Source organism: Bombina bombina, chromosome 2 (assembly GCF_027579735.1).
Source record: "Bombina bombina isolate aBomBom1 chromosome 2, aBomBom1.pri, whole genome shotgun sequence".
In the NCBI taxonomy this organism is placed as follows: domain Eukaryota; kingdom Metazoa; phylum Chordata; class Amphibia; order Anura; family Bombinatoridae; genus Bombina; species Bombina bombina.
The window spans coordinates 497,495,523-497,522,694 of NC_069500.1; the positions used below are offsets into that span (position 1 = coordinate 497,495,523).

Genomic DNA, 27,172 nt, shown 5'->3' on the forward strand with positions numbered 1-27,172 from the left:
GACACGTGCCCACCCCTAAGCTCCTATCAGCTTACCTAGCGTTAAAGGATATGAAATCAACCAAGCAGATTTAATAGTTAAATAGGAAAGAGGTTTAAAGTCACAGGCTCTAATATCTGAACCATGTTTAATTTTGACATTACTGTCCCTTTGAAACCATCACCCATTGTTAATGAGCAAAAAGCTATTACAAATACAAAGATTAAACTTAAATGAGCAATTTACCATACATTTAGTACTCTAATAAAAGCTATAAACTTGGGAATGTATTCCCAATTGTTATGCCTGCTGCAAAGTTTGATGAACAAGATTTCTGATCCTTCTTACCGTATCCTCCCCATGTTCATCATCATCAAGTAGATCTCCTTCCTCTACAGAATCGTCTGCTTCCTCTGAAATCATTTTCACACTTGTTTCTTCTTTCTTTGCAGAACTGCTGCTCTGCTCATCATCTACTTTTGACTCTAATAAGAGAGAATATGGAGAAAATGTTTAAGAAAAATCTGTATCCCAAAGCATGAGTTAACCAGTTATTGTAACCATCTAATAATGTAAAACAGGCCAGTGCTCCCAGAATTTTATTTCTAGTGCTTTAAAAGTACATTACACCTAAACTTTAGATTTGTTACAGAAATTATGAAAGAATATAGCCTAAATAGATATAAGGAGCACCTAAAGTGAAGTGTATAAGTGGTATAAAATATGACAATTTATTACAATTTTACATAAATTAAAAACATGAATCCATGTAGTGACAATATATAATTCTTAGCAATAAGACCTATTTTAACTGTGGACCTTAGTTACAAACCGCTAAGATTATAAAAACTCCAGGCAGAATTCTTCCAAATTTCTGCCTGAGAGTAAAACAGTACAACGCCGGTACCGATTAAAAATAAACTTTTGATTGAAGGTAAAAACTACACTAAGTCACCACATATCTCTTGATACTTTCCTTCTTGTTGAGAGCTGCAAGAGAATGACTGGGGGTGGCAGTTAGGGGAGGAGCTATATAGACAGCTCTGCTGTGGGTGTCCTCTTGCAGCTTCCTGTTGGGAAGGAGAATATCCCACAAGTAATGGATGATCCCGTGGACTGGATACACCATTACAAGAGAAATATATATACATACACACCTTAGTTGCAAAACTACGCAAGTTTAGCTTTGAAATGTAGTACTTGGCTAATTTACTTAGCATTTATTGAAAAGTTTACCCCCTTAACTGTTGCATCCAATTAATGCACTGAGCATTACAACACTGACAGCACGAGCCATAACCATGGGGCAGAAGGCACCTGTGACCATAGATGGAGGGTGAGCAAAAATTCTAAAAAACTAAAAAAAAAACACAAACATTCTCTGCTACTTTGGGCAATTTTTCTCTTAAATTCTTAGTAACGAACGCTTAAACTGGTTATGATAATGTTGATGCTCTCACCTTGCTTAGATTGTTCACGCTCAATCCTTTCCAGGCTTTCCAGTAAAGAGTCTACCCTCTGTTTAATTTGACTGAGTTCTTTCTTAACTGACTGTAAATCATCACCCTTCACTGTAAAGGAAAGATTAGCTCAGTTTAGTTGGGGAAGAAAACATTTGCACACATGTATGTCTATATTTACACATTAATATAACATTTAATATATGAACAGATTAACCCAAAAAAACAAATAATCCAACAAAACACAACACCCAAACCAAGCACAATCAAGTCCCCTATTCAACAATACAGCTTTGTGAAACCCTGCTAAAAGCCCCTGAAGATTCAGGCTTCTGGCCAGAAGAAATTACAGTATACATTATACACATCAGTTTCAATATTTAAACTATTACAGCATGATAATATAAGTCTAAGGATAGTATGCTTTTTTATGACCCCAATTTATGGAAGATTAAATGTTGAGAAAGAATAGTCTAATAGAAAAAGATTTTCAAATTCATTACAGCATGTATTTGTATTAGTAGTTCAAGTTGACTATGCATTTAAAAAAAAAGGTTATATAATTGCAGGAAGAGTGTTCATAGGACATATTACGTTATTCCTATGAACACTCATCCTACAATTATGGGACTAGATTTAGATTACATTTGATATACAAGCTTTACCAATGCTTTGTTCACATTTCCAACTCCATAGACTTTATTGGAGTTGGACATGTAATGAGAGCATTGGTAAAGCTTACCAGTCAATATAATCTATATTTACATTTTTGATCACTTAAGCTGCACTTTATATATAGTGATGTAAAACCCAAGCGTTTGTTAAACACTGATTTACCATCACTAAGTAATTTAGGTATAAATATTAGTGTGTATAAAATGTATATTTAGAAAGTATTATATATCAGTTTGCTCAAATACCTATTAAAATATATTAGTTACTGAGATGAATCAGTGCTAAACCACTCTTTGCTTAATCACACGTGCAAACAGATTGCGTGATTTGCAAGAACTCTTTTGTCCTGGGGACAGGGTAATCAGTAAATCGAAAAAAACATGCTCATTTGACCAAATAAAACCATTTTCCAATGCAAAAGATCTCAAATATGAAGGTACATTATCATGCAGCTTACAATGTGTTTAATGTCTAGTTAAAGTGATAGTCTAAACAAAATGAAACTTTCATGATTCAAATAAAAGTTGCTTAAAATTGAATGCTATATTTCTTTCCTATGGCATGGAGTCTCCACAACTTCATTCAAATTACTAGTGGGATATTCAACTCCTTGCCAGCAGGAGGAGGCAAAGAGCACCCCAGCAGAGCTGTTAAGTGTCACATCCCTTACCCATAAACCCCAGTCATTCTTTGTCTCTGATCAGGAGGATGGTGAAGATGAGTGTCTGAGAAGATTTAATCGTTTAATGGGTACTTTTCCCTGCAAGCAAGGATTGGGGGGTCTAGCTGTGTCAATCTCTTTAGTAAAAGTAGTGGTGGCTTTTAGCAGAAGGCGACGATGTCTTTGCTTTACTTCTAACATTCTTGCTACCTCCGTTTTAGAAAGCCAGAGTTGATTACTCTGTTCTTTATCTACAGGTCCCTGTTGACAGTTAAACAAGGCTATCAGACCTTCAGCTGCTGTGACTGCTCCACAGCAGAAGTCCCCTGGTGGGTAAGTTCTCTTATATTTTTACTTCTCTGGAAAGAAAAAATGGATCATGACAGATTTCAGGGACCTAGTGGGACCTGTGACCTCCTAAAGGGGTTTGTATGTTTCTTATATTTATCAGTTTTCGGATATAAATGCGGCTGAGCAGCTATCTGGCCTGCCAGGGGCAGGAATTTTGCTGCTCCATTTCTGGGCAATTTTACAGTAAAGCCCAGGACTTATGGTGAGTTAGGAATAAGGGTCATGGTGACTTCTTCCTTCCTCTAATCCCTGTATGCTCCGGTATTTCAGACTTTAAAGCGCTTCCTTTTTGAAAGGGCTCTTATTTACTGTGGAAGTGTGTTATGTAACTGTCACGCACAAATCTTTTAGTATTTATTGTTGCGCAGTTAGGATGCAGACCGTTGTATCAGTCAGGTTTTTTCACTTCTTACTATGTACACATCTATCTATATACCAATAACCAACTGAAGAGTAAATAATGTATGAGAATTAGCTATTTAATGTGTGTGTATATTAAAGCTCTGATTTTGTGTTTTAAAGCCACAACCTAATAAAATGGGTTGAGCTGGGTAGGTATAATTGTGTACATATACCTGCTTCTTTATCTTATATCTCTCCATAAAACAATCAACAGTACTTGGAGAGAACAATGGAAAATCAACATTACCTTATCTCTGCTATATCCCACTGGGAGTGTAATTTCTTCTGCTGGCTGTGTTTAAAAAGCTTATCTATAGCTTGAACCTGCGGCCACAAATTTTCAGAATAGGTGGGGATACCACATGCTAAATCAACTATTTCAAATGCCAATTTAAGGGTAAAGGAGCTACTTGTAAATAATTTAATACACTCCAGCAGGTAAAGTGGAAGTGGATCATTGGGACAAATTAAAGGGGAGAACATTTTTGAGTAAACTGTCCCTTTAAGGGTTGGTATTCAAACTGTTTAGTTATGTTGCATCATTCCCCTTTAGTACGGCTGGTCATCCGCTGCATACTGTGCCAGTATTCAAGTGGAGGTATTTGGATTTATATTTTCCTTTGTTAAGGGACTTTTAAAATTTTATTTTAAGTGGCTCAATGCACATTTTTACAATCTGTTTTGCATTTCCTTGAGCGCCATTTTATGCAGCTCAGTGGCGGTTCATGTTATATTATTTTCCTGCCTTGGACTGTAGAGCTGGCACATGTTATCAGAGATACGGGTTCTCAGCTGATCCTGTGTTACTCTGAATTGAGTCTGCAGATCTTAAGTACTTCGACTCAATATTCTGCCACATAGCTGAATAAAAGGATTTTATCAAGTTGCCTTTTAATTTATGCATAAATGTGCTATGCTTTTCTGTTGCTCAAAAAAATTAGAGCGATTTAGACTGCCATCTGGTGACCGTTTTTGGTAATTTACTTGAAATGATTATGTGTTGTATCTCATATTGAGGTGAATCTCCTTATATCTTTGTCATCTGTTTTTTTTTAAGTGACATACATATATTCTTTGAGTGACCTCGGGGAACTCAAGGGTGTCTGACAAGCATCCTTTTTAATCATTTTAATAAGACACTAATGTTTATTTTATACGGTGATCATATTTTCTTTATATAGACTCAATATCTAAATGTCCTCATATTTTATTCGAATGTGACATATTGTTCCTCCCCCTTGAAGATACTTTAAGGATAAAAAAAAAAAAAAAAAACTGGTATCTTTAGAAAAGACTATACTCAGGGTGGCAACCAGTTACAAGGTTTGCTATGGTTGTGGTACTGCATCTTATCTTTTCTGGGGAGACTACCTTAGAGGCGATCCAGGAGGATCTGAGCTGATCCTTCATCTGGGATGCCAGCATGAAGCAATCCAAGTCTCTTGGAGGTCCAGTAAGTCTTGGAATAAGGGGAAGCAAGTAATCCTTCCTCTGATACAAACTCAACATAAGGGGTCCGCCCCCGATCCAGGTTTGGACCAGTGGGGGGCAGGATTTCTATTTTTTCAGCAGGCTTGGCTACACGATATTCCAAATTCTTGGGCTATGGACATGTATCTTATCAGTTTGGCCTCTACACAGTGTTACAGAACATTCAAGTCTTGTACTCGCAGGAGCAGATTTATCCCATCAAGGTCATCTGCAATCCAGGTAAAGCAATAGGCTAAAGGTCCTCTTCCCAGTGGATGATTGTACCTGTTCCCGTAGAGGAACAGGGTCAAGGATTCTATTCAAATCTATTTGTGGTTCATCAAAAGTCCCATCTTATACCTGAAGTGTTTCAACAAGTTCCTCAGGATTCCGTCCTTCAAAATGGAAACCATTCTTTCCATTCTGCCTTTGTTCCAAGAGGCTCAAGTTCATGACGACCATAAACCTGAAGGACGCGTATCTTCATGTTCCCATTTACAGGGATCACCTGTTTGAGGTGGCGCCTTACCTAGGCGACATCTTGGTTCCGGCATCTTTCATCTAGCAAAATCTCAGCTATGTCTTAATTCGCTTGTGTGGAAAGTGAATATGGAAAGAAAAAAAAAAAAGAAAAAAAATTTAGGGACAATCAGATTCCCTGTCCATGAAGATTTTCTGACAGAGGTTAGAAAGTTCAACCTTCTTGCTTCGTACCATTCTCTCCAGTCTGCTATTCGTCCATCAGTGGCTCAATGCATGGGAGGTGATCGGTCTGAATGTTGCTTCCATTGAAATCATTCCTTTTGCTCGGTTCCATCTGTGACCTCTGCAACTATGCATGCTGGGTCAATGGAACGGACACCATTCAGATCCATCGCAGAGGATAGATCTGGACCCCCTAACAAGAGACTCGTGTTTTTTTCAGGACCATCTGTCTTAGGGCACATGCTTCCTGAGACCTTACTGGGTGATTGTGACCACGGGCTAAAGCCTGTTAGGCTAGGGAGCAGTTTGGGGCTCTTTAAAAGCTTAGGGTCTGTGGACTCAGGAGTCTTCTCTTCCAGTAAACATCTTAGCGTTGAGAGCAATTTTCAATGGGACAGCTTGGCCTCAATTACCTTTAGTCCGGTGGTTTACATACAAACATGGAGGAACTCAGGAGTTACCTCGCATTCTGCAGTGAGCAGAAGCTCACAATTGCCTCACATCTGCAATCCACATTCCAGGGGTGGACATCTGGGAGGCGGATTTTCTGAGCAGACAGATTTCTCTTCTCAGGGAGTGGGCTCTCCATCCGGAAGTGTTCTGAATGATAACCCTCAAGTGGGGGGTTCCAAAGCTGATCTGATAATGTCTCGTCAAAAACATGAAGCTTCCAAAGTACGTTTCAAGGTCAAAAGATACTCAAGCCGCTGATAGACGCTTTGGCGGTTCCTTGGATCTTCATTCTGGCTTACCTTTTTCCTGTTTGCTCTCCTTCCACAAGTCATTGCTCGTATCAATCAGGAGAGAGCATTTGTGATTCTAATAGCTCCTGCACGGCCTTGCAGGATCTGGTGAAGAGGTCATCTCTTCCACCTTGGAGGTTGCCTCTGAGGAAGAACCTTCTAATTCAGGGTCCTTTCCTCCATCCAAATCTCGTTTCTCTGAAGCTGACTGCATGGAGATTGAATGCTTAGTTCTAACTAAGCATGGGTTTTCGGAATCATTCATTGATACCACGATTCAGGCTCGCAAGCCTGTTACACGTAAGATTTACCATAAGGTATGGCGCAAATACCTTTATTGGTGTGAATCGAAGGACTACTCTTGGAGTAGTGTCAGGATTCTTATAATTTTGTCTTTTCTCCAGGAAGGTCTGGAGAAAGGGTCGTAAGTCAGTTCTCTGAAAGGTCAGATGTCTGCATTATCCATTCTTTCACATAAGCGTCTGGCGGTAGAGCCAGATGTTCAATCATTTTGTCAGGTCCTGGTCAGAATCAGGCCTGTGTTTAAATCTGTCGCTCCTCCTTGGAGCCTTAACCTAGTCCTTAAAGGGACAGTCTAGGCCAAAATAAACTTTCATTATTCAGATAGAGCATGTAATTTTAAACAATTTTCCAATTTACTTTTATCACCAATTTTGCTTTGTTCTCTTGGTATTCTTAGTTGAAAGCTTAACCTAGGAGGTTCATATGCTAATTTCTTAGACCTTGAAGCCCACCTCTTTCAGATTGCATTTTAACAGTTTTTCACCACTAGAGGGTGTTAGTTCACGTATTTCATATAGATAACACTGCACGTGAAGTTATCTGGGAGCAGGCACTGATTGGCTAGACTGCAAGTCTGTCAAAAGAACTGAAAAAAGGGGAAGTTTGCAGAGGCTTAGATACAAGATAATCAAAGAGGTTAAAAGTATATTATAACTGTGTTGGTTATGCAAAACTGGGGAATGGGTAATAAAGGGATTATCTATCTTTTAAAACAATAAAAATGCTGGTGTAGACTGTCCCTTTAAGAGTTTTGCAGCAGGCTCAGTTTGAGCCATTGCATTCTGTAGATATTAAAGTTATCTTGGAGAGTTTTTTCCCTTATTGCCATTTCTTCTGCTCACAGAGTTCCTGAACTCTCGGGCCTTGCAGTGAGATTTGCCTTACCTTATTTTTCATGCGGATATGGCGGTCCTTCGTACTAAATTGGGGTTTCTCCCCAAGGTGGTTTTGGATAGAAATATTAATCAGGAAATCTTTCCTTCTCTCTGTCCTAATCCTTCTGAAAAGGAACGTCTGTTGCATAACTTGGATGTTGTTCACACTCTATAATTCTACGTACAGGCTACTAAGAATTTTCGCCAGTCTACTGCCTTGTTTTTTTTTTCGGGGAAGCGAAAGGGTCAGAAGGCCACTTCTACTTCTTTCCCTTTGGTTAAGTAGGATTCGTTTTGCTTATGAGACTGCTGGGCAGCAGCCTCCTGAGAAAATTACGTCTCATACTAGGGATGTCTCTTCTTGGGCTTTCAAGAAAGTTTAGGTCTACCTGTCTTGTTCTCGCCTGTTCATTCCATGTCCTCTTGATTGGGTATTGGTTCCCACTAGTAATTGGAAAGGCGTTGTGGACTCTCCATGTCTTAGGAAAGAAAACAAAAAGGTGTATGTACCTGAAAAATTTCTTTCTGGACATTAAGTCCACGACCCCACACTTAAGACAGTATATTTTGTTAAACCTCAGGCACCTCTTCACCTTTGTGTTATTTCTTTCCATTTCTCTGGCTGAATAACTGGGGGTTATGAGTAAGGGAAGTGACACTTAACAGCTTTGCTGTGGTGATCTTTGCCGCCTCCTGCTGGCTAGTAATTGGAATGACTTTGTGGCCTCTTCATGTCCGGAAAGAAAGAAATCAGGTAAGCATACATTTTGTTTTTACTCCTATTAATTTTTCTTTGCTCTCGTCTAGACATTGTCTAAATGTCGCCACCAATGAGCAAGCACTACCCAGGTTCTGAACCAAAAATGGCCCGCTCCTAAGCTTACATTCTTGCTTTTTCACATAAAGATACTAACGAAGAAAAATAGTAAATTAAAAAAAAATGTTTTAATTTGCATGCTTTGATTCATGAAAGAATAATTTTGACTAGAATATCCCTTTAACGTCTGCAGAGGTTTCCAGCTATAGAGCAAATGGGCAGCAGTCACCAGGATTATGAGATTACCACTTCCCATTGGTGTCCTAAACACGTTGCAAGTATTTAAAGGGGTTAAACTTTGCAATATGTGCATTGGTGACTTGAGCGTACAGACTTGAATGAAGATTATATAGTGTTTGCATATACACACACACACTTAAAACCAATGCAGCAACCACAGAACATTTGAAACTAGTTCCCACTACTTACACCTGCTAGACTTTGAGGATCCACCACGCTGACCACTTTTTGAGTTGAAGCCACTCTTTCCCCGCCGAGAAGTGTTGCCTGAAACTCGTTGACGTTTAGAGGGCACCACTGCTCTAGCAATAGCAGGGGGAGGAGGCACACGAGCTGCAGAATAACTGCATATAAAAAAAAAAAAAAAAAAAAAAAAAAAAAAAAGGAAAAAAAAAATAATTGAGGAATGGAAACCAAATGCATTAAAATGGTTGCAAAATGTGAAGGAAGGTTTATACGCAAAAAAAAAAATAAAAAATCACCCTACCTGTCATAATATTCTCGCTGGAAATCATAGTCTAAATCGAAGGATGATCTAAAAAGGGAAAGGGAAAAGTATTTAAGAAAAAAAACCCACACAAATATATTGTAACTTTACCATCTTCACCAACTGCCAGTTTATTTTATGTGTACTGTGGGTGAGAAGCACTTTTCAGGCAGCTTATTTTAAAAAGCCCCCCCCCATTCTATTTTAGTCCTGTGAGTGCCTTTTCTAGTTACTATAATAATTTAAGGATATTTGAACTAGACTGCAAGTGAACTAATCAGAAGAATCTGCTCGAGAGCTTTGTGTGAAACCCTGGATCAGTTGTAAATTTCCCTAATTAAAAATAAAAAATTCTTTATAGAAAAAAATTAAACATAGGGGTTAGCGCTGTCTTGTAAAGTTAGTCAGAGCGGAGGACCACTGCCTAAGAATTTGATAACCCCTGACCTAAGACTACATTGGTATGCTTTTCAGTGAAGGGTACCAAGTGAACAATACTAAATTGAAGTTTTAAACTTTTCTCCCTTTAAAAACTGTATTGCCAAGCTAGTGTAACTTAGATTACGGAAGAGGTGGTGGTTGGGGGGGGGGGGGGGGGGGAGCATGGAAAGGAGATAACTTTTTTTTAGACTTCCACATAAACACATGTTATTTAGAAACACATTAAATGCAGATAAATTAGCATTTACCCGTACATATCTGTTGCTGATCGCTTAACGCCGGCTCCTTTCGCTCTGTTTACTTTGGGTTCAGCAGCCAAATTTATATCTAGACAGAAGCAAACATAGGAATTACAACTAATAACCTTTAACACATTTCTAATTCACTTATATAACTGGGGATATCTGGAAGCAACCATGCGTAAAAATACAACAACATTTTTATTTGGTGCGCTAAGGATTTCTGGAAGTTTCAGTATAGACAGTCTTCTTTTAGACTGTCTAGACAGCAATATACGGTTAAAGCTATAATAAACCTGTTTATCAAGGACCATGGGAATAACCTTATGCAGCTTCACGCAGATTGAGCTGTAAATAAGGTCTATGCTCCAAATCACTTACCCAGAACCTGTCCAGCAATCATACGGCCATCTTCTCCTGCCACAGCAGTGCGAGCATTACGCTCATTGACATATTGCACAAAAGCAAAACCTTTGTGCACAGAACAGCCAACAATCTTGCCATATTTGGAGAAAATTGCTTCAACATCAGTCTTCTTTACCACTAGTGTATTTAGGTTCCCAATGAACACACGCGAGTTTAGCGAGCGAGGGTCTGTCTTGTTAGTGACATTGCTCGCCATAGCGTTACGCCCTAAGGAAGCAATGGTGAAGCCTAAAGAAGACATACAATGAAAGGATATAAGACAGTTGAACAAGACATCTGAGTGGGCCAGTTCAAAAAGTGGAATTTAAAGAACATGTAACTCAATTTCTATCATGCATACGGAAGATCCTTTTTAAACATTAGTCCTTTTGCATATAACCATTATGCTAAAAGGACATCTAACTCAAAATGTATGCAAAGTATATATCTGTAATTAAGCACTACACTGCAAAAGATCTGCATACAAAAGAAAGGTTTTAAAATCATTTAAAACTCATTTTGTTAGCAAAATTTGCATTGTTTTGCAGTTCAGGGACATACCCCTTTAAAAGCCTCAAGTATTGTTTATCTTTTGCTACAGCCAATTAGAGGAATAAATTATATAAATGAAGCAATCCCTGGGTAGCGTCTTGCAGGACCATCCTTCGTGAAGTTTGAACAATTCACAAAGTTAATAGCTTGATTTTTTTGTAAAACTATGCATAATCATTTATGTAGAATTCAATTTAGAGTTCTGTCCCCTTAAAGCTGTTCAAACTATTTAAAACAAAAACAAGAAGTGCATGTTTGCAGTCAACTCGTCTCAGATTGCTCACTGGCTTATAAAAACAACCCCCAAAGCTCTATTTGTAGACCGCTGCACGCCCAACATCCATAACTTACCAAATAAGGTAATTACATTTTTTTTATATATAATGTTTAAACAAAATATCAGAATCAATTTTACTCGCAGACAGCAATATCTCCCTCCACAATTTAACATTAAAGTGGTGGTAAATCCAAGTGTATAACAAATGCTAGGATTTACCATCACTAAAAGTCAAATGGAGTTTAAGTGATGACATGTTAAAAAAAAAAAAAGTGCTAAACTCACCCTTTCTGTGCCGTTGCACAGCTGCACTTAGTGCTATGGCGCGGTCGGGCCGGGCTGTGACTATACAGCTGGCCCGATGCGCTGAATAAATATAACAGACCCGCTCAGCAGAGTACAGAGAGCGGGTCTGTAAAACTGCTTTTTTTTTTTTTTTAAATGAATAGGGTACATTATGTTTTATGTTTGGCTATTATAATGTTATATAATTCTGCACTATGTGCAGAATTATATAACATTATTTTTAACGTTTACTGACACTTTAAATAATTTGTTAGACAAGTTAAGTTAAAAGTGGATTGACCATTGGAACAAATTAATGGGACCTTTCAGTCACGAAGGAGAAAATACTTCATGCTGAAAGCTCCTTTATTTCAAGCCTTCCCAAAACAGAGGTGTTCAGGAAGCCCACAGCAGAACGCCGTTTTGCTTAAAAGGTGACGTTTTCACCTTTTAGCCTATAGCGGTGTGGGAAATCCAGATTTCCCGCATGGCTATTGGCTAAGAGGTGAAAATATAACCTCAAGCAAAACAGCGTTCTGCTGTGGGCATGAAACAAAGGAGCTCTCAGCATGAAGTATTTTATACTTCATGAATAAAGTCCAATCCTATCGTTTCACAAACACTAGGATTGATAATCACTTTAACTTTGTTTAAAGGGATGTGCAGTCCCAAATATTTCTCTTGATTCAGAAAGAACATACAATTTCAAACAACTTTCCAATTTATCAAATTTGTTTAATTCTCTTGGCATCATTTGCCGAAGCAGCATCAATGCACTACTGGGAGCTATCTGAATAAGAGGCATATATGTGCAGACACTATTCAGAAGCTAGATCCCAGTAGTGCATTGCTATTCCAAAGCCTACCACGATATGCTATTGAACAAATGTTACAAAGAGAACATATTAGATAGTGGCAGTCAATTGGGAATGTCATTAACACTGTACACTCTGAAACATTGGGAAGAAATTGGGTTGCATGTCCCTTTAAAAAGGCATGTGACTGAAATAATGGTGCACATTGCTTTTAACTAGATATCACTAAAGATAAATAGATTATTTACAAACATGCATTTCCTGCCAATTTCAATATTAATTTAAAACAGCTTTAACAGGTTTTCTCCACCCCGATTAAAACCGGTTAACTGATGTGTTTCATATGCATTATAGAAACAGAGTTTAATATATTCTTAATTTTCCACCCAATACAAACATTAGGAAATGTATGCACTGCCAATGTTCCTGTATTATTGGACCTACTCACATCCTTAAAAAAAAAAAAAAAAAAAAAAAGAAAAAAAAAGTGACGTTTGACACCTTTGATCTTTAACCATGTATTGTGAAATGCTTAGTCTAAATACAGAGCTAGCTAGAATAAAATTATGGTTTGATTCCTAAACTAAATAACTAAACTAATATGCATGCAAATGGATCTTAAAATGCAACAAAAGTTCTAGAAGCAAGATAAAGACCTAAAAGGAATAGTCTAGTCAAAATTAAACTTTCATGATTCAGATAGAGCATGCAATTATAAAATACTTTTACTCTCAATTCTATTTTCAAACGTGCTTTGTTCTCTTGGTATCCCTTGTTGAAAAAGAATAAGCACACTAGAGGAAGCTAGCTGCTGATTGGTGTCTGCACACATTTTTCACTTGTGATTGGTTAGTAGATGTGTTCAGCTACCTGCCAGTAGCACAATGCTGTTTCTTCAAAGGATAACAAGATAAACAATTTAGTAAAAGCAGCAAATTTGAAAGTGGTTTCAAATCGTATGTTCTATCCGAATCATGAAAGAAAATTTTGAAGTTTCCTATCCATTTAAAAGGTACAGTAAACTTATATAATGCTGCACTATGCGCATTATATAACATTTTATAACATTATCGGCAGGTGGCAAACACAAAAGCATTGCAAGATTTTATATCAAAATTTGACTTAGCAGCTCTCCACTCCAGGATCTTTTGAGCGGGTCTTGGATTTTAAAAGCGCTTTGCGGACGCACTGTCTAATCACGGCGCACCTGATCGCGCAATTGAAATAAATATAGCTCGCTCTCGCTACCAAACAGAGCGAGCTACATTCATTTTAATGGCGCGATTGGACGCGCTGTGATTAGACAGCGCTCCCGTGAAGAGCTTTTAATATCCAAGACCCGCTCAGAAGATCCTGGAGTGGAGAGCTGCTAAATCCAAGTTTGATATAAAATATCTTGCAATGCTTTTGTTTTTGCCACCTGCCACTAAGATAATGTTATAGAATGCTGCACTATGTACAGCATTATATAACATTTTTATAAGTTCACTGTCCCCTTATAAACAAGTAATATAACCCCAGCGCTTGGTTCGGAAAATACCTATAGCTCCTTGAAAAAGGGTACCTAGCTTACCCTTAGAGAAAACCATGAAACTAAAAGATACAAGGAGTGCCTAAAAGTAAGGCTAAGGTGATTTTGGGCTAAAACCTAAAATAATTGTAAATTTTAAAAAAAGGAACATAAAACCGAAATGTTTTCTCTCGTGATTGAGAAAGAGCATGCATTTTTTTTTTTTTTTTTTTTTTAACAACTTTCCAATTTAATTTTCTAATTTACTTTTTTCCATGATATAATTTGTTGAAAGGCATATCTAAATAGGCTCAGAAGATGCTCATTGGTTGCTGCACATAGATGCCTCAGCCATGTGCATTGTTTTTCTTCAACAAATGATACCTAAAGAATAAGGCAATTTAGATAATAGAAGTAAATTGGAAAGTCGTCTAAAATTGTATTCTGTCTGGAAAAATTTTTTTTTGGGGTATCATGTCCCTTTAATGATATGAATGATATTAAAAGAAATAACATTTATTATTTTCAAACATAAAACATGTAAATATATATGATATACAAAGACAGTTCAGCATGGATCCATGTAACATAATGAACTCATTAAAATCACAATAAAAAAAGTCTGGAACAAACGTTTGAGGTGTAAGTCTATGCCTCTAAGTGGAAAGATAGGGGATATTAGTCCCTTAGAGCAGTGTTTTTCAACCAGTATGCCGTGGCACACTAGTGTGCTGTGAGAGATCCTCAGGTGTGCCACAGCAGACTGACAACAGTGTGACATTTTTTACTCCTAGTGCAGGGGTAGTTTGTAGGAGGCATGGCATAACAGCACAATACATACAGTGTATATATATATATATATATATATATATATGCTACAATGTGTGAATTTTTTTTAAAATTTTGGGATGGTGGTGTGCCACAGGATTTTTTAATGTAAAAAAGTGTGCCACGGCAAAAAAAAGGTTAAAAATCACTTCCTTAGAGGATTGTGTTGGATAGATAAATCCTTTGATGGTGATCTCCAAAAAAAAGTGAAACTACTGTGAAGAGTGATGTGCAAAATTGAAAATATACAAAAAAATCCAAAAGATAAAAAAGGTGCGATTAAATCCAATAAAAGCTTATGAGAAATAAATCAAAAAAATTTGTTCAACAAAAATAGTGAAAAAAATTATCTGTGTTAGCACCCAAACAAAATGTTAGAATTCCCTCATTGGAGGGATATCTATGTAAAATAGTGGATCCTGGTGAGATGGGTCCGGAGATATCCAGATGTCTCCCGTGTACCCTGTAATTCAACCTAAAAGCAAAAATACAATCGTGCAATAATGCTAGAAAACTATTTTTTTAGAAATGGGCTTACCATATGCTGTCAACGCGTTTCACGTAATAGGCCTTTATCGAGAGACTATTATAAGGCCGAAACACGCTGACAGTATATGGTAAGCCTATTTCTAAATATTACACACTGTTTTCTAGCATTATTGCACTATTTTGTTCTTTTAGGTTTAATTACAGGGTACTTCTTCCTCATTTCGTTAATTACAGGGTACACAGGAGACTTCTGGATATCTCCGGACCTATCTCCCCAGGATCCACTATATTTTACACCGATTTCCCTCCAATGAGGGACTTAACATTTTTTTGGGTGCCAACATCCCTGTTTTTGTTGAACCAATTTGGTTTTTATTGATTTATTTCTCATAAGCTTTTATTGGATTTAAATCGCACATTTTTTTCAATTTTTTTATCATTTGGATTTTTTGTATATTTTAATTTTGCACATCACTATTTTTTCCTCAGTAGTTTTTATTGTGATTTTAAATGAGTTCATTTTGTCACATGGATCCATGCTGAACTGTCGATTTGTACATTATACACACACTTGTTTTTATGTTAAGAAAAGAATAAATGTTATTTCTTTTATTAAAGTGAATGTAAATTTTGATGCTAAAGTGCCCAGTTTTAAAAAATTTGATTAAAAACAGGGGCTCTTTAATTCAAAGTTTACATTTCACTCCTGCTGTAAAAAAAAAGACAAAAAAAAAAACAAAACACCTTTTAATCTTTACAGCAGCTCCAGCTTCCTCCAACTGTCGCAAAGCCTCTGCCTGGGTCTAAAATGAGGAATCTGGCTTCCTCCAATCATGGCGTTGAATCAGACACCGATTCCCCCGTGATTGAAGGATGACCTATCCATAATTTCTGAAACGGCTTGCAACGACTAGAGGAAGCTGGAGCTGCTGTCAAGTTTAAAAGAGGTAAGTTTTTTTCACAACACGAGTGAAATGTAAATTTTGATTTATTAAAGTGCCCCTGTTTTTATTCGAAATTTTTTTTTTTTTTTTAAACCGGGCACTTTAGCTTCAAAATTTACATTCACTTTTATTCTTCATATCATTCATTTACAATTATTTTAGGTTTTAGCCCAAAATTACCGTAGCCTTACTTTTAGGCGCTCCATGTATCTTTTCGTATCATTTACTGTCCCTTTAAGCAACTTTTTAATTTACTCCTATTTTTTCTTTATTCTCTTGGTATCTTTATTTGAATGTAAGCTTAGGAGCTGGCCCATTTTTGGTTCAGAACCTAAGTATTGCTTGCCGATTTGTGGCTACATTTAGACGCCAATCAGAAAGTGCTACCCAGGTGCCGAGCCAAAAATGAGCCGGCTCCTATGCTTACATTCCTGATTTATCAAATAAAGATATCAAGAGAACGAATAAAAATGTAAATTAGAAAGTTGCATGCTCTATCTGAATCATGAAGGTTTAATTTTGACTAGACTATTTAAGTATAATAGAATGTGTGTGACAGTAGTCCAAACTTGGTATAAAGAGGTACAAAATCTGGTGTACCATTTACCTCCAAATGCTAGTCTTACCATGAGCCAGTGGAATACGATGCCCAATAGTTCCTGCTCCGTTCTTTGCTGCCAGCGATGGAGTAAAGGTTTGGAAGGGGGAGGAATAGGGTATAGGGTAGGGCAAGGGACTGGATGAAGGGAAGTTAAACTGGCAAATTCCAATGCCCACATATACTGAAGTGAGCATACAAAAATATGGAGTCTAGTTTTCAAATGCATTACCAAGACCATGTCAAATTATCAAAATGGAAATGAAAATATGCAATAGAAGGCCTAGCTGCATGTGGTAAAATTAAAAACAAAGCATAAAAATATTGAACTACACAGTTAAATCCTTGCCAATCGAAGCAATTTGTGAAAAAGTTAACCTAGCACACACAAAAAAAAAAAAAAAAAAAGTTATAGAAAGCCTCTCTTTCCCAACCCAACCCCCCACCAGAAAAAATAAAAATAAAAACAGTGAGAAAAAAAAAAAATTAGCATCAGCATCAATACTCACATATACTAAAAAAATAAAAATAAAACAAAAATAAAAATCAGAAATACAGCAGCAAATGTGTTAAAAAGGAGACCAGTAAGGCAGGAAAAATTTTGAAAAATGTTTTTTTTAAAAAAAAAACAAAAAAAAAAAAACAGGAAAGCGAGACTTACTGTAGTGTGACGTTTCAAAAAAAATTCTTCGCTGTGAAAAAAAAGGGGAAAAAAAAAAATTATGAAAATTATCCAAGTTAGAAAAAACATTTTTTCAAAAGTCCATTTAAAAATTCTACCAATTGTTAAAAATGCTATTTAACAAAACTTGTCTTCCCATTTGACAACCCAAAAAACATAATTGCAGGAATGGGAAAGGAAGGGTGGGGGGTGGGGAGGAGATGGAAGTTATTCTGAATGATTTATAACATCTGTCTTGTCTTCATGAGGACTGATTGTGTTATATAAAAATTATCCAGGATTAAAACTGTTAACCAGATTTGGAATAAAGTTTTCATGTTCCTTTAGCCCTGAGACACAAAAACTATGCTCCCTTTGAAGAAAATTTAAGTTCAGCATTGTTGTGCCTTCAAGTTCAGTCACCAATGGCAACAAAAAGGTGTACGTTTATATTTAAGATTTATATTTAAAAAAAAAAACAAAAAAAACAAAAAACAAAGGATGGGTTGGTTTTTGGGGATAGGAAAATGAAGGGAGGGAAGGAGGTCTTATCAGAACAATCGGATCAGGTTTGGGGAAGGAGGGTAATTTGGAGAACTGCTCACTCAGATCACTGCCCTGTGGAAAGGAGAATGGGAAAATTGTTTCAGATTGAGGGGTGCAGGGTTGGGGTGCACTCAGGTAAGAAGAAACAAGTCACTAATCACAACCCAATAACCTTTCCACAGCTATGTAGAAAAGGTAATCATTTTGTTGCTTGTAGAACAAGAAATCAGAAACCTGACAAAACATTGCTGATTAAAGGGACATGAAACCCATTTTTTCTTAAATGATTCAGATAGTGCATGTTAATTTAAATTACTTACCAATTTACTTCTATCATCTAATTTGTTTGGTTCAAGATACCTAGGTTGGCTCAGGAGCTGCTGATAGTTGGCTGCACATATATGCCTCATGTTATTGGCTCACCAAATGTGTTAACCCGCTCACAATAGTGCATTGCTGCTTTCTTCAATTAAAGGGCCATTATAAACTTTTTCTTTGCATAAATGTTTTGTAGATGATTTATAAAGCCCATAAAGCTTTTGTTTTTTTATAAATGTATAGTTTTGCTTATTTTTTAAATAACATTGCTCTGATTTTCAGACACCTAACCAAGCCCCAAAGTTTTAGAAGAATACCGTCAGCTACCTTCTCCAGCTTGCCGTTTGTGTAAAGGGTCTTTTCATATGCAAAAGAAAGGGGAGGGGGGAGTGTCTTATTTCCAACTTGCAGTGGGCTTTCCAACTACCTTTTCAACAGAGCTAAACTGAAAGCTTCTAAGTAAGTTTTTAAACCATTTTATACTGGATTTTTATATCAGTATCTGTGCATCTTATTCTTTATAGTAGTGTCTATCACATGCAGTTATATGAAAATTAGTGTACACTGTCCCTTTAAGGATATTGAGAATAAAGCAACTTAAAAAGTAAATCGGAAAGTCGTTTAAAACTATTCTCTTTCTGCATCATGAACAGAGGCAGAAGTTTGTTTGTTTTTTTAGTAGAAATTGTTCTGCAGCTGAATTTAAAATGATTTTTTTAAATTAGGCAGTTACACTAAAGCACTAGCTCAATTGCAATGTATTTAACTGGAGAATAAATCTATTTTTTAAGTTGAATAACTAAGTAGCAGTTGAACATTTAAATTAGGTGCAGAAGAATTTTTTTTTAAAATTGTATGTCTAATAAATCAATACATAAATAAAAACGAAGAAAAAAAAAAAAAAAAAAAAAAAAAAAAAAAAAAAGAGTGCATTACTCATATGGCAGGGTTCAGTCATACAGAATAGCGGAAACCTTTATTGTACATAAACTGTATAGATACATTCTAGCTCTAAGATTTCCCCTAGCCAACTTAAGGTGAAATTGGAGGTTAGCTTCAAAGAAATTCTAGGGATTAAAAACCAGCATCAGTTTGGGTAATATGTTATTTGAATAGGAGTCCTATTGTATTTTATCCTAGACTATGTAATTATAGATGGGATCATTCCCATATCCTAAAGTCTTATTGGTTCCAAATTTTTAAACAGATTTGTTGAAGTGAATGTAAATTTTGATGCTGAAGTGCCCGGTTTTTAAAAATTCGATTAAAAACAGGGGCACTTTAAGTCATCAAAATTTACATTTCACTAGTGTGAAAAAATACTTACCTTTTAAACTCGACAACCACTCTAGCTTCCTCCGCCTGTCGCAAAGTTCTTCCTGGGTTTAAAATGACAGATCAGTCATCCTCCAATCACGGCGTTTAATCAGACACTGATTGCCCCCTGGGGAATCCGTGATTGGAGGATGACCGATCCATCATTTCTGACGTCAGAAATGGCTTGTGACAACCGGGGGAAGCTGGAGCAACTGTCAAGTGGTATTTTTTCACAACAAGTGAAATGTAAATTCACTAATTAAAGAGCCCCTGTTTTTAATCAATGTTTTTTAAAAAAACAGGCACTTTATACAATGGATGCAACAGTGGCCCTGTTAGAATCCCTAATAGACTTCAGCCTAGATGGTCCAAGAGTGCCTATTTGTTTTTTAAAGGGGTAAGTTTTGTTTTTGAATTTCTATTATAGTCTAAATGGTTTGTAGACTAGAGTGCTATTCATATACATTTTGAAGTTCATCTTTTACTGAATTTTATAGTCTGAGTGCTCTGTGTAGACAGCATATGTGTTGTGTCTAACTACTAATTGTATTCTAAATATGTAAAATGTAATTTTACTGTGTGGTCTGAGAAATAATTTGATATAAGTAACCTCAATAAAAAAAGCACATTACCATCTATACATCCACACACAATACACACCCATTTTAATAGTATTTCTATGTTAAAGGGACACTGAATCCAAATTTTTTTCTTTTGCAATTCAGAAAGAGCATGCAATTTTAAGCAACTTTCTAATTTACTCCTATTATCAAATTTTCTTCGTTCCCTTGCTATCATTATTTGAAAAAGGCATCTAAGCTTTTTTTTTTGGTTTCAGTACTCTGGACAGCACTTTATTGGTGGATGAATTTATCCACCAATCAGCAAGGACAACCCAGGTTGTTCACAAAAATGGGCCGGCATATAAACTTACATTTCAAATAAAGATACCAAGAGAATGAAGAAAATTTGATAATAGGACTAAATTAGAAAGTTGCTTAAAATTTCATGCTCAATCACTAAAGAAAATTTTTAGGTACAGTGTCCCTTTAAGCATGGCAAAGGTTGATGCTTTCCCCAAAGGAGTTAATGGGATACACAGTATTCTGAAAATGGCCTAGCAAGGGTCCACAAACCCATTTCAGAATACTGTGCATAGCCAATTTGGGAAAGCTTCATCCTAGAGTTCAGGAAGGGAGAGGAACGCAGTAACTATTTACATTGAGCTAAATGAAAAGTGCAAGCACAAATTTGATTTTATCTGGCACCAGTCTGTTCTTTCTGTAGACAATGCTGCATTTTCTGCCTTGGGGGATCATGAAGGTTTTTTGGGTTTCATGTCCCTTTAACATTAATTTGTGAAGTGCTGTTAAAAATTAGTGATCAGTATTTTGTAGCCTTTTTTTGTGCAGCATATTTATCACAATGTTCAAATTCAGAGCTTCACAAAGCTTGTGAACCATGAGTACTACCATTTTACTTCTGGCATCTAAAAAATATTGAATCTGTAATATACACGCCTAAGTAAGAAGGAACAATCTACATACACACTAGACTAAATAACACATGCATACTTAAATACATATTTAGATCCTTATGTACACTGCAAACCTATTGGTGCTTAAAGGAACATGAAACCCCAGAAAATTCTCATGATTCAGAGAGAAAACAATTTGAAACAACTTTGCTGAAAGGTTTATCTAGGCAAGCTCAGGGGCAGCAGAGAACCTAGGTTCTAGCTGTTGATTGGTGGGTGTGTGTGTATATATATATATATTTTTTTTTTTATTGTGATTGGCTCATCCATGTGTTCAGTTAATAACCATTAGAGCATTGCTGATCCTTCAACAAATGATAAAAAGAGAATGAAACAATAGAAGTAAATTAGAAAGTGGTTTAAAATTGTATTCTCTATCTGAATCATGAAAGATTTTTTGGGGGTTTCATGTCCTTTAAGTGTTGTAATAACTTCTCTTTTCAAAACAAGCACCCCTGCATCTTCTAAATGCACATGCAAACTAAGCAAGGCTCAATGTCTAAGGTCCCTATATATAATAAATAAATAAATATATATATGCCTGGCCCCTGCCCTAGCTGTATCCCTGTTAACGGTGGCTGCAGCAGGGGTGTTAATTCTGCTTGTCTATTTTCTAATAATCGTAATAAAGGTGGGTGGACCTAGCAGCAGCTGTGCGCCACCTCACCTCCACCAATCCCATTAAATCTTAAATTTTTGTTACAGTGCTGTAAGAGTAAAAAAACATCCATGGGTAAGAGTAATAGATTTTTCACTTGTGTATGAACACTGGTTCCCCTCAAGAGAAACAGCTGCTATAACTCGTGCAGACCTGGGTAATGGAGTGAGGTTTTGGACTGCCTTCCATTCCACAATGGAACACCATCCCTCTATCCCAGAATTAAAAGACCTGCTGCTGCAAGCACATCTCAATGTAGCAGGCTGTATATAGGTGCAATTCTGCTGTCTCTCCTCTTGAGGTTAGCACGAAGACATGAGCAGATTGGACAACCACTGGTCTCCCCTTCCCCCTCCAAGATTGTTTGTTTTTTCTCCATAGTGTAGGGATCTCGTCCAACATTATGTGCCATAGTGTAGGGGCCCCATCCCCCCCCTACTAACCCCACCTTATCCCTCCCACCCCGATCTCAGCCTTCCAAACACTGTAATATCCGATAAAAGCAGTGACATTGCCTGTATCAGATGAGCCTTCATATGGTATAAGACCACAATCAGTGCTCACTTACCATATGAAAATAGATACATTCTGCCCCTCCCCCACCTGTTGCAGCAACTTGTGCCAAAGAAAGCAAATTGTTGGTTTCATATTAGTAATCAATTTAAAGATTAGTTTCCTTGCAAGCAATATTTACAATTATATTTTTAGGCCTCTATAATTGATAAAGTCAAGCAAAATTATATTCAGTTCTGAAATGATAATCTTAGCTCCAGTAATCTTTGTTAACAAATGGCCTACTTTACACCAAAATTGATTTTAGAACATTGCCACAAAAAAATGTCTCTCGTCGGGATTATAAAATTGGCATTTTAGACATTTGTCATACCTTTTTCCAATGTTGAGTCTGGATGCTGTTGCATAGTCTATTTAAAATTGTAAACTGATTCCCTCAGGGCTGATTACAGTGTTACTTTAAAGGAATAGTCTAGTCAAAATTAAAAATGTTCATGATTCAGATAGAGCAGGCAATTTTAAGCAACTTTCTAATTTACTCCTATTATCTATTTGTTCTCTTGCTATCTTTATTTGAAAAAGCAGGAAAGTATAGGAGCCGGCCCATTTTTGGTTCACCACCTGGGTAGCACTTTTGTGTCTAAATGTAGCCACCAATCAGCGAGCTTTACACAGGTGCTGAACCAAAAATGGACCGGCTCACAAGTTTACATTCAAATAGATATACCAAAAAAAAAAAAAAAAGGAGTACATTAGAAAGTTGCTTAAAAATTACCTGCTCTATCTGAATCAAAAGTTTATTTTTGAGTAGTCTATTCCTTTAACGCTATTCTTTGGCCTTTGTATGCATAAAGATAAAGAAGGCTTTCTGTATACAGAAAAATGACAGATACCTGCTCTCAGCCCATTGGAATGGGTTGTAGCTTCAATCGGATCAATCAGCTATTTTATATACAAGAAGTGTAAAGGAGCAATTTCATATACATTTTACACCCTGCAGCTCAGGCATTTAAAGGCAGAGCAACCCACATCAGTTAAAGGAAGTAAACTTTGGTGAATGAAAGCCCGTTTTTAAAAAAAATAATTTATAAAAAACAGGGGCACTTTCAAAGTTTAAAAAAGCAGCCGTTTTGAACTTGCCCTTTTTTTTTTTCTCCTTTTCACAGCTACAGCAGCTTCCTCCTCCTGGAAATCCTCTTCACATGTCAGCAAAGACTAATCCGGCTTCCTCCAATCACAGCTTTCCCCCCAGGGTAGTCATTGTTTTTAATCAAAACGGCTGCTTTGTAAACTTTGATGACTGAAAGTGCCCCTGTTTAACAGTATTTTTAAAAACGGGCTCTCATTCATCAAAGTTTCCCTTCACTTTAAGACCTCTGTCAGCTAGGTAGCCATACTACACCAGATCTCTCGTCTTGCATCCGTTTAACAGCAAGACAGAAAACGTACTCTCTGCTTTACAAAATAGATAGTAACAACTGTCCTATTGTTACCCTTAAGAGAGGGTGGTATACAGTGGCAAGTCCAACAAGAGCCTGGACAACCAGGCATTTTCCATGTATGCCCTATGGGCATGCTGCAGCTGGTATAACAAGTCACTGGAAACATTAAGGGGAATATAGTTTTACAGTACCTCTTAGAAAGTATTATTTCAGAACTACTAAACCATGGTCCAGAAACAGGCAGACATCTGTGTATACCTAGATATGCTTCTCAACAAAGAATAGCAAGATTTAAAAAACAAAACCACGATTCAGATTTTTTTTTTTTTAAATTGTAGACTATCTGAACCATGAAAAAAAAAACTGTTTCATTTCCCTTTAACCCAGAACAGAAAAAGGAGTACTGTAAAAGCAATAAAGTGAACAAAAAAAATCTTAACATTAGCAAACACTTTAAATACATTTGTTAAAAAAATAAAAATTATGCTTATACCCAAGAGTTTTAGAAACAAAGGAAACGTACAAGGTTTGTCTGATAAAGTTTGTTTATGTTGAAGCTTGATTTATGCATATTAAATAAAATGTTTTTCAGATTGACCTACTGCAAACGCATGGCATCATCTTTGTGCATTAAAGTGAATAACGCTAGGATCGACTATTGAAACAAATAAAGGGGGCTTTCATTCATACAGTATAACAACATACTTCATGCAGAAAGCTCCTTTGTTTCAATCGATGGCTAAAAAATGTTTTATAAGAGGCAACGTTTTCACCTCTTAAATCTGGCTCCCAAGGGCACCAAGCCAGTGTTTAGCATGATTTGTGAGCTGGACTTTCCAGGGTACAGTATTAAAGGGACACTCCAATCCAGTTTTAATGCACATAGAGTTACATTGTTGAATAGAAACCTATATGCAATATACATGTTTTGGCAAAAATGATCCTATTAAAATTATTATCACTGCTTTTAAAGAGACATGAAACCCAAATTTTTTCTTTCATGATTTAGATAGAGCATGCAATTTTAAACATCTTTCTAATTTACTTCTATTATCTAATTTGCTTAATTCTCTTGATATCCTTTGCTGAAAGGCATATCGGTAGCTGCACATAGATGCATCGTGTGATTGGCTCAATCATGTGCATTGCGATTTTTCCCGCAAAGGATATCTAAAGAATGAAGCAAATTAGATAATAGAAGTAAATTGGGATGTTTAAAAATGGATTCTCTATCTGAATCATGAAAGAAACTTTTTGGGTTTAATGTCCCTTTAACATTTATCTCTGCACGTGCAACATAAGTAGATATTCTCAGTGCATCAACAGTTAAATAAAATACTGCAGCTTCCCAGAACGGAAGTGAGTCATTAACAGACTACAAGCACTTTAGGCCCTCTGGGCAGTGCTGTGTTAAAAAAGCTGGGGCACGGTGCATTTGAAATAACACAAGCTATTACTAGAAGCAATTTTGACTATACATGTATATTGCAAAAATGCTTTTATTGAAAACTGAAATGTATCCATGTGGATTCCAATTTAGGTTGGAATGTCCATTTAATAGCATCGTCGCCCGCCTTAGATCGTATTCGCATGAAATCTACAAAATTGCGTGGCCGCATAATATCATAACTATAGAAATCAGCATGTACTGTAACAAACACAAGTAATAAGGACAGTGCGATAAAACACCAGAGGTTAGCATCGCCGTCCTCGTCACATTGTGTTCGCAATTATATGGCTCATTAATAAATGTAAAATCTGAAACGTAGATTAACGTTTAAATACAGTTGAACCGATAATTTAACAAATCAAAGATAATAACGAAAGCTGATCGAATAAGAGTTTGGATTCATGCACACAGTGCGATGCAAGCTCCTGCAGGCCTTAGCCTTTCTTGAAGGTAGCCATTTGCAAAAACGATCCAGAATAGTAACTCACCTCCTTTTTCTCCTCGGTCAGCACTTAGTACTGTCCGTCACCGAAAGTGCAGTTGCCTTTAGTATTCTCGATTGATATAAATAAGCGGGTATAATAAAGCAGTTTCCAGAAACACAAGAAAACACCACGACAATGTCAGCAGCAATACCACAAAATGGCGGTCGTTCAATGCGCAACTTGTCTAAACCTCCAACGCAATAAGAAACGGCTACTTCCTCGGTCAATAATTGGACAGAGAGCGTATCAGTCACTTAGTTAACTAGGATTTTCAAACCAATCGTATTAAAGGGAGGAGCAAAGTTTTGTTCCTTTGAGTGGCTGCATTCAATGCCCGCCTCCACAAATCGACCAATCAAATAAAACTCAGCTCAGTTGAGTCAGTACTGTATTCGCGCTTGCCTTCAAATCCTGCGCGGAAAAAAAGGGGGCTGACTGTGGACGCCTTTCTATTGATTATGCTGATGCTTCGCAAATTGTAAATTTATCACGACAATGGAGCAGTATATTTGTACAAGAATTATGTTACCGTCATTAAACTGTTCCTAGATAGAGTCATTCAACCAAAAACTGGTATGCCAAAATGTGGCTGTGTGACATGCTTGCCTGCGTTTCCTGTGATTTATAGCTAAAAAGTGTGGCTATTCCACTCCCTCCAGAGACTGGAGAGCAAAGCTTTCTGCACAGTGTTTGATTAGTGCAAGACATCATTTAGTTCTCTCTATTATTTGTATATTGTAACAGAATTATCACATTCATAAAACCTGGAACTTATAAACTTTGACAAATGTTTGGTATCTAGCCATTTATGGTGACATATTTATTTCTCTAGTTATTTAAAATTCACTGGATAATTAGTTTTGGGGTGGATATATATATATACAGGTGGCCCTCGTTTTACAACGGTTCAATTTACACCGTTTCAGAATAACAACCTTTTTTTCCAGTCATGTGACTGCTATTGAGAAGCAGTGCATTTATTAAAATAGCCAGTAGGTGGAGCTGTCCGCTTGTGTCGCAGCAAAGCCAAGCAAGCTGAAATTAATCAGTTTAACCAGACCTGAGCTATCGAGCAGCTTTCAAAGGAACAAGGTCTTCCTGTCTATAACTCAGTCCAGATTGGAATGCATAGAAAGAACTGTTTATAATGCTGTCTAGCATTTAAAGTCTTCATTTCAAAGCTTTTAAAATAATGTATTAGGTGTTACTTATGACAATTTTGAGAGAGGCCTGGAACCTATCTCCTGCACTTCCCATTGACTTCCATTATAAACTGGGTTTCAATTTACAACGGTTTCGATTTACAAATATTCCTTCTGGAACCTAACCCCGGCGTAAACTGAGGGCTACCTGTATATATATATATATATATATATATATATATATGTCTGTCACTCTGGATTATCAAGTGCTTTATTGTGCACAAATCAGTAAAGGATCTCACCCCTTCAAACCATAGTTACATATACACTTGCACCCTGGTGGCTGTTGTTTTTGGTAAGTGGGCTTCCTTGAGATTTATATATAAAGAACAGCAGCCACTATTCGCAAGTACTGGCCAATATTGGAAACGGATAAGAATCTCCCGTTTAAAGGGACACATGGTACAGGGGGAGTGGAAACTACATAACTTTGAAATTTGTTAGACTTTTTTTTTACTCATTTGAAATTCAGAGTAAATGCTATTGTATTGT

The 27,172-nt window shown here is 36.7% G+C and overlaps 1 protein-coding gene across 3 annotated transcripts in view; it reads right to left on the reverse strand.

Annotated features, from left to right (window-relative positions):
• HNRNPC (heterogeneous nuclear ribonucleoprotein C) overlaps window positions 1-25,666 on the reverse strand; it is a 32,115-nt gene extending 6,449 nt beyond the window's left edge. Inside the window, exons 1-8 of one of the 3 annotated variants that reach the window (XM_053702230.1) lie at window positions 25,482-25,666; window positions 17,213-17,243; window positions 10,230-10,502; window positions 9,858-9,936; window positions 9,169-9,216; window positions 8,871-9,025; window positions 1,440-1,550; window positions 328-464 (exon numbers count right to left, since the gene is read on the reverse strand). In XM_053702230.1, coding sequence (XP_053558205.1) covers window positions 328-464; window positions 1,440-1,550; window positions 8,871-9,025; window positions 9,169-9,216; window positions 9,858-9,936; window positions 10,230-10,470 — 771 coding nt within the window. In that variant the 5' untranslated portion in view covers window positions 10,471-10,502; window positions 17,213-17,243; window positions 25,482-25,666. Of the gene's footprint in view, window positions 1-327; window positions 465-1,439; window positions 1,551-8,870; window positions 9,026-9,168; window positions 9,217-9,857; window positions 9,937-10,229; window positions 10,503-16,579; window positions 16,934-17,212; window positions 17,244-25,481 lie in introns of those variants that run through there. The other 2 variants (XM_053702229.1, XM_053702228.1) reach the window with 2 other exon arrangements.
• Window positions 25,667-27,172: the final 1,506 nt, after the last annotated feature.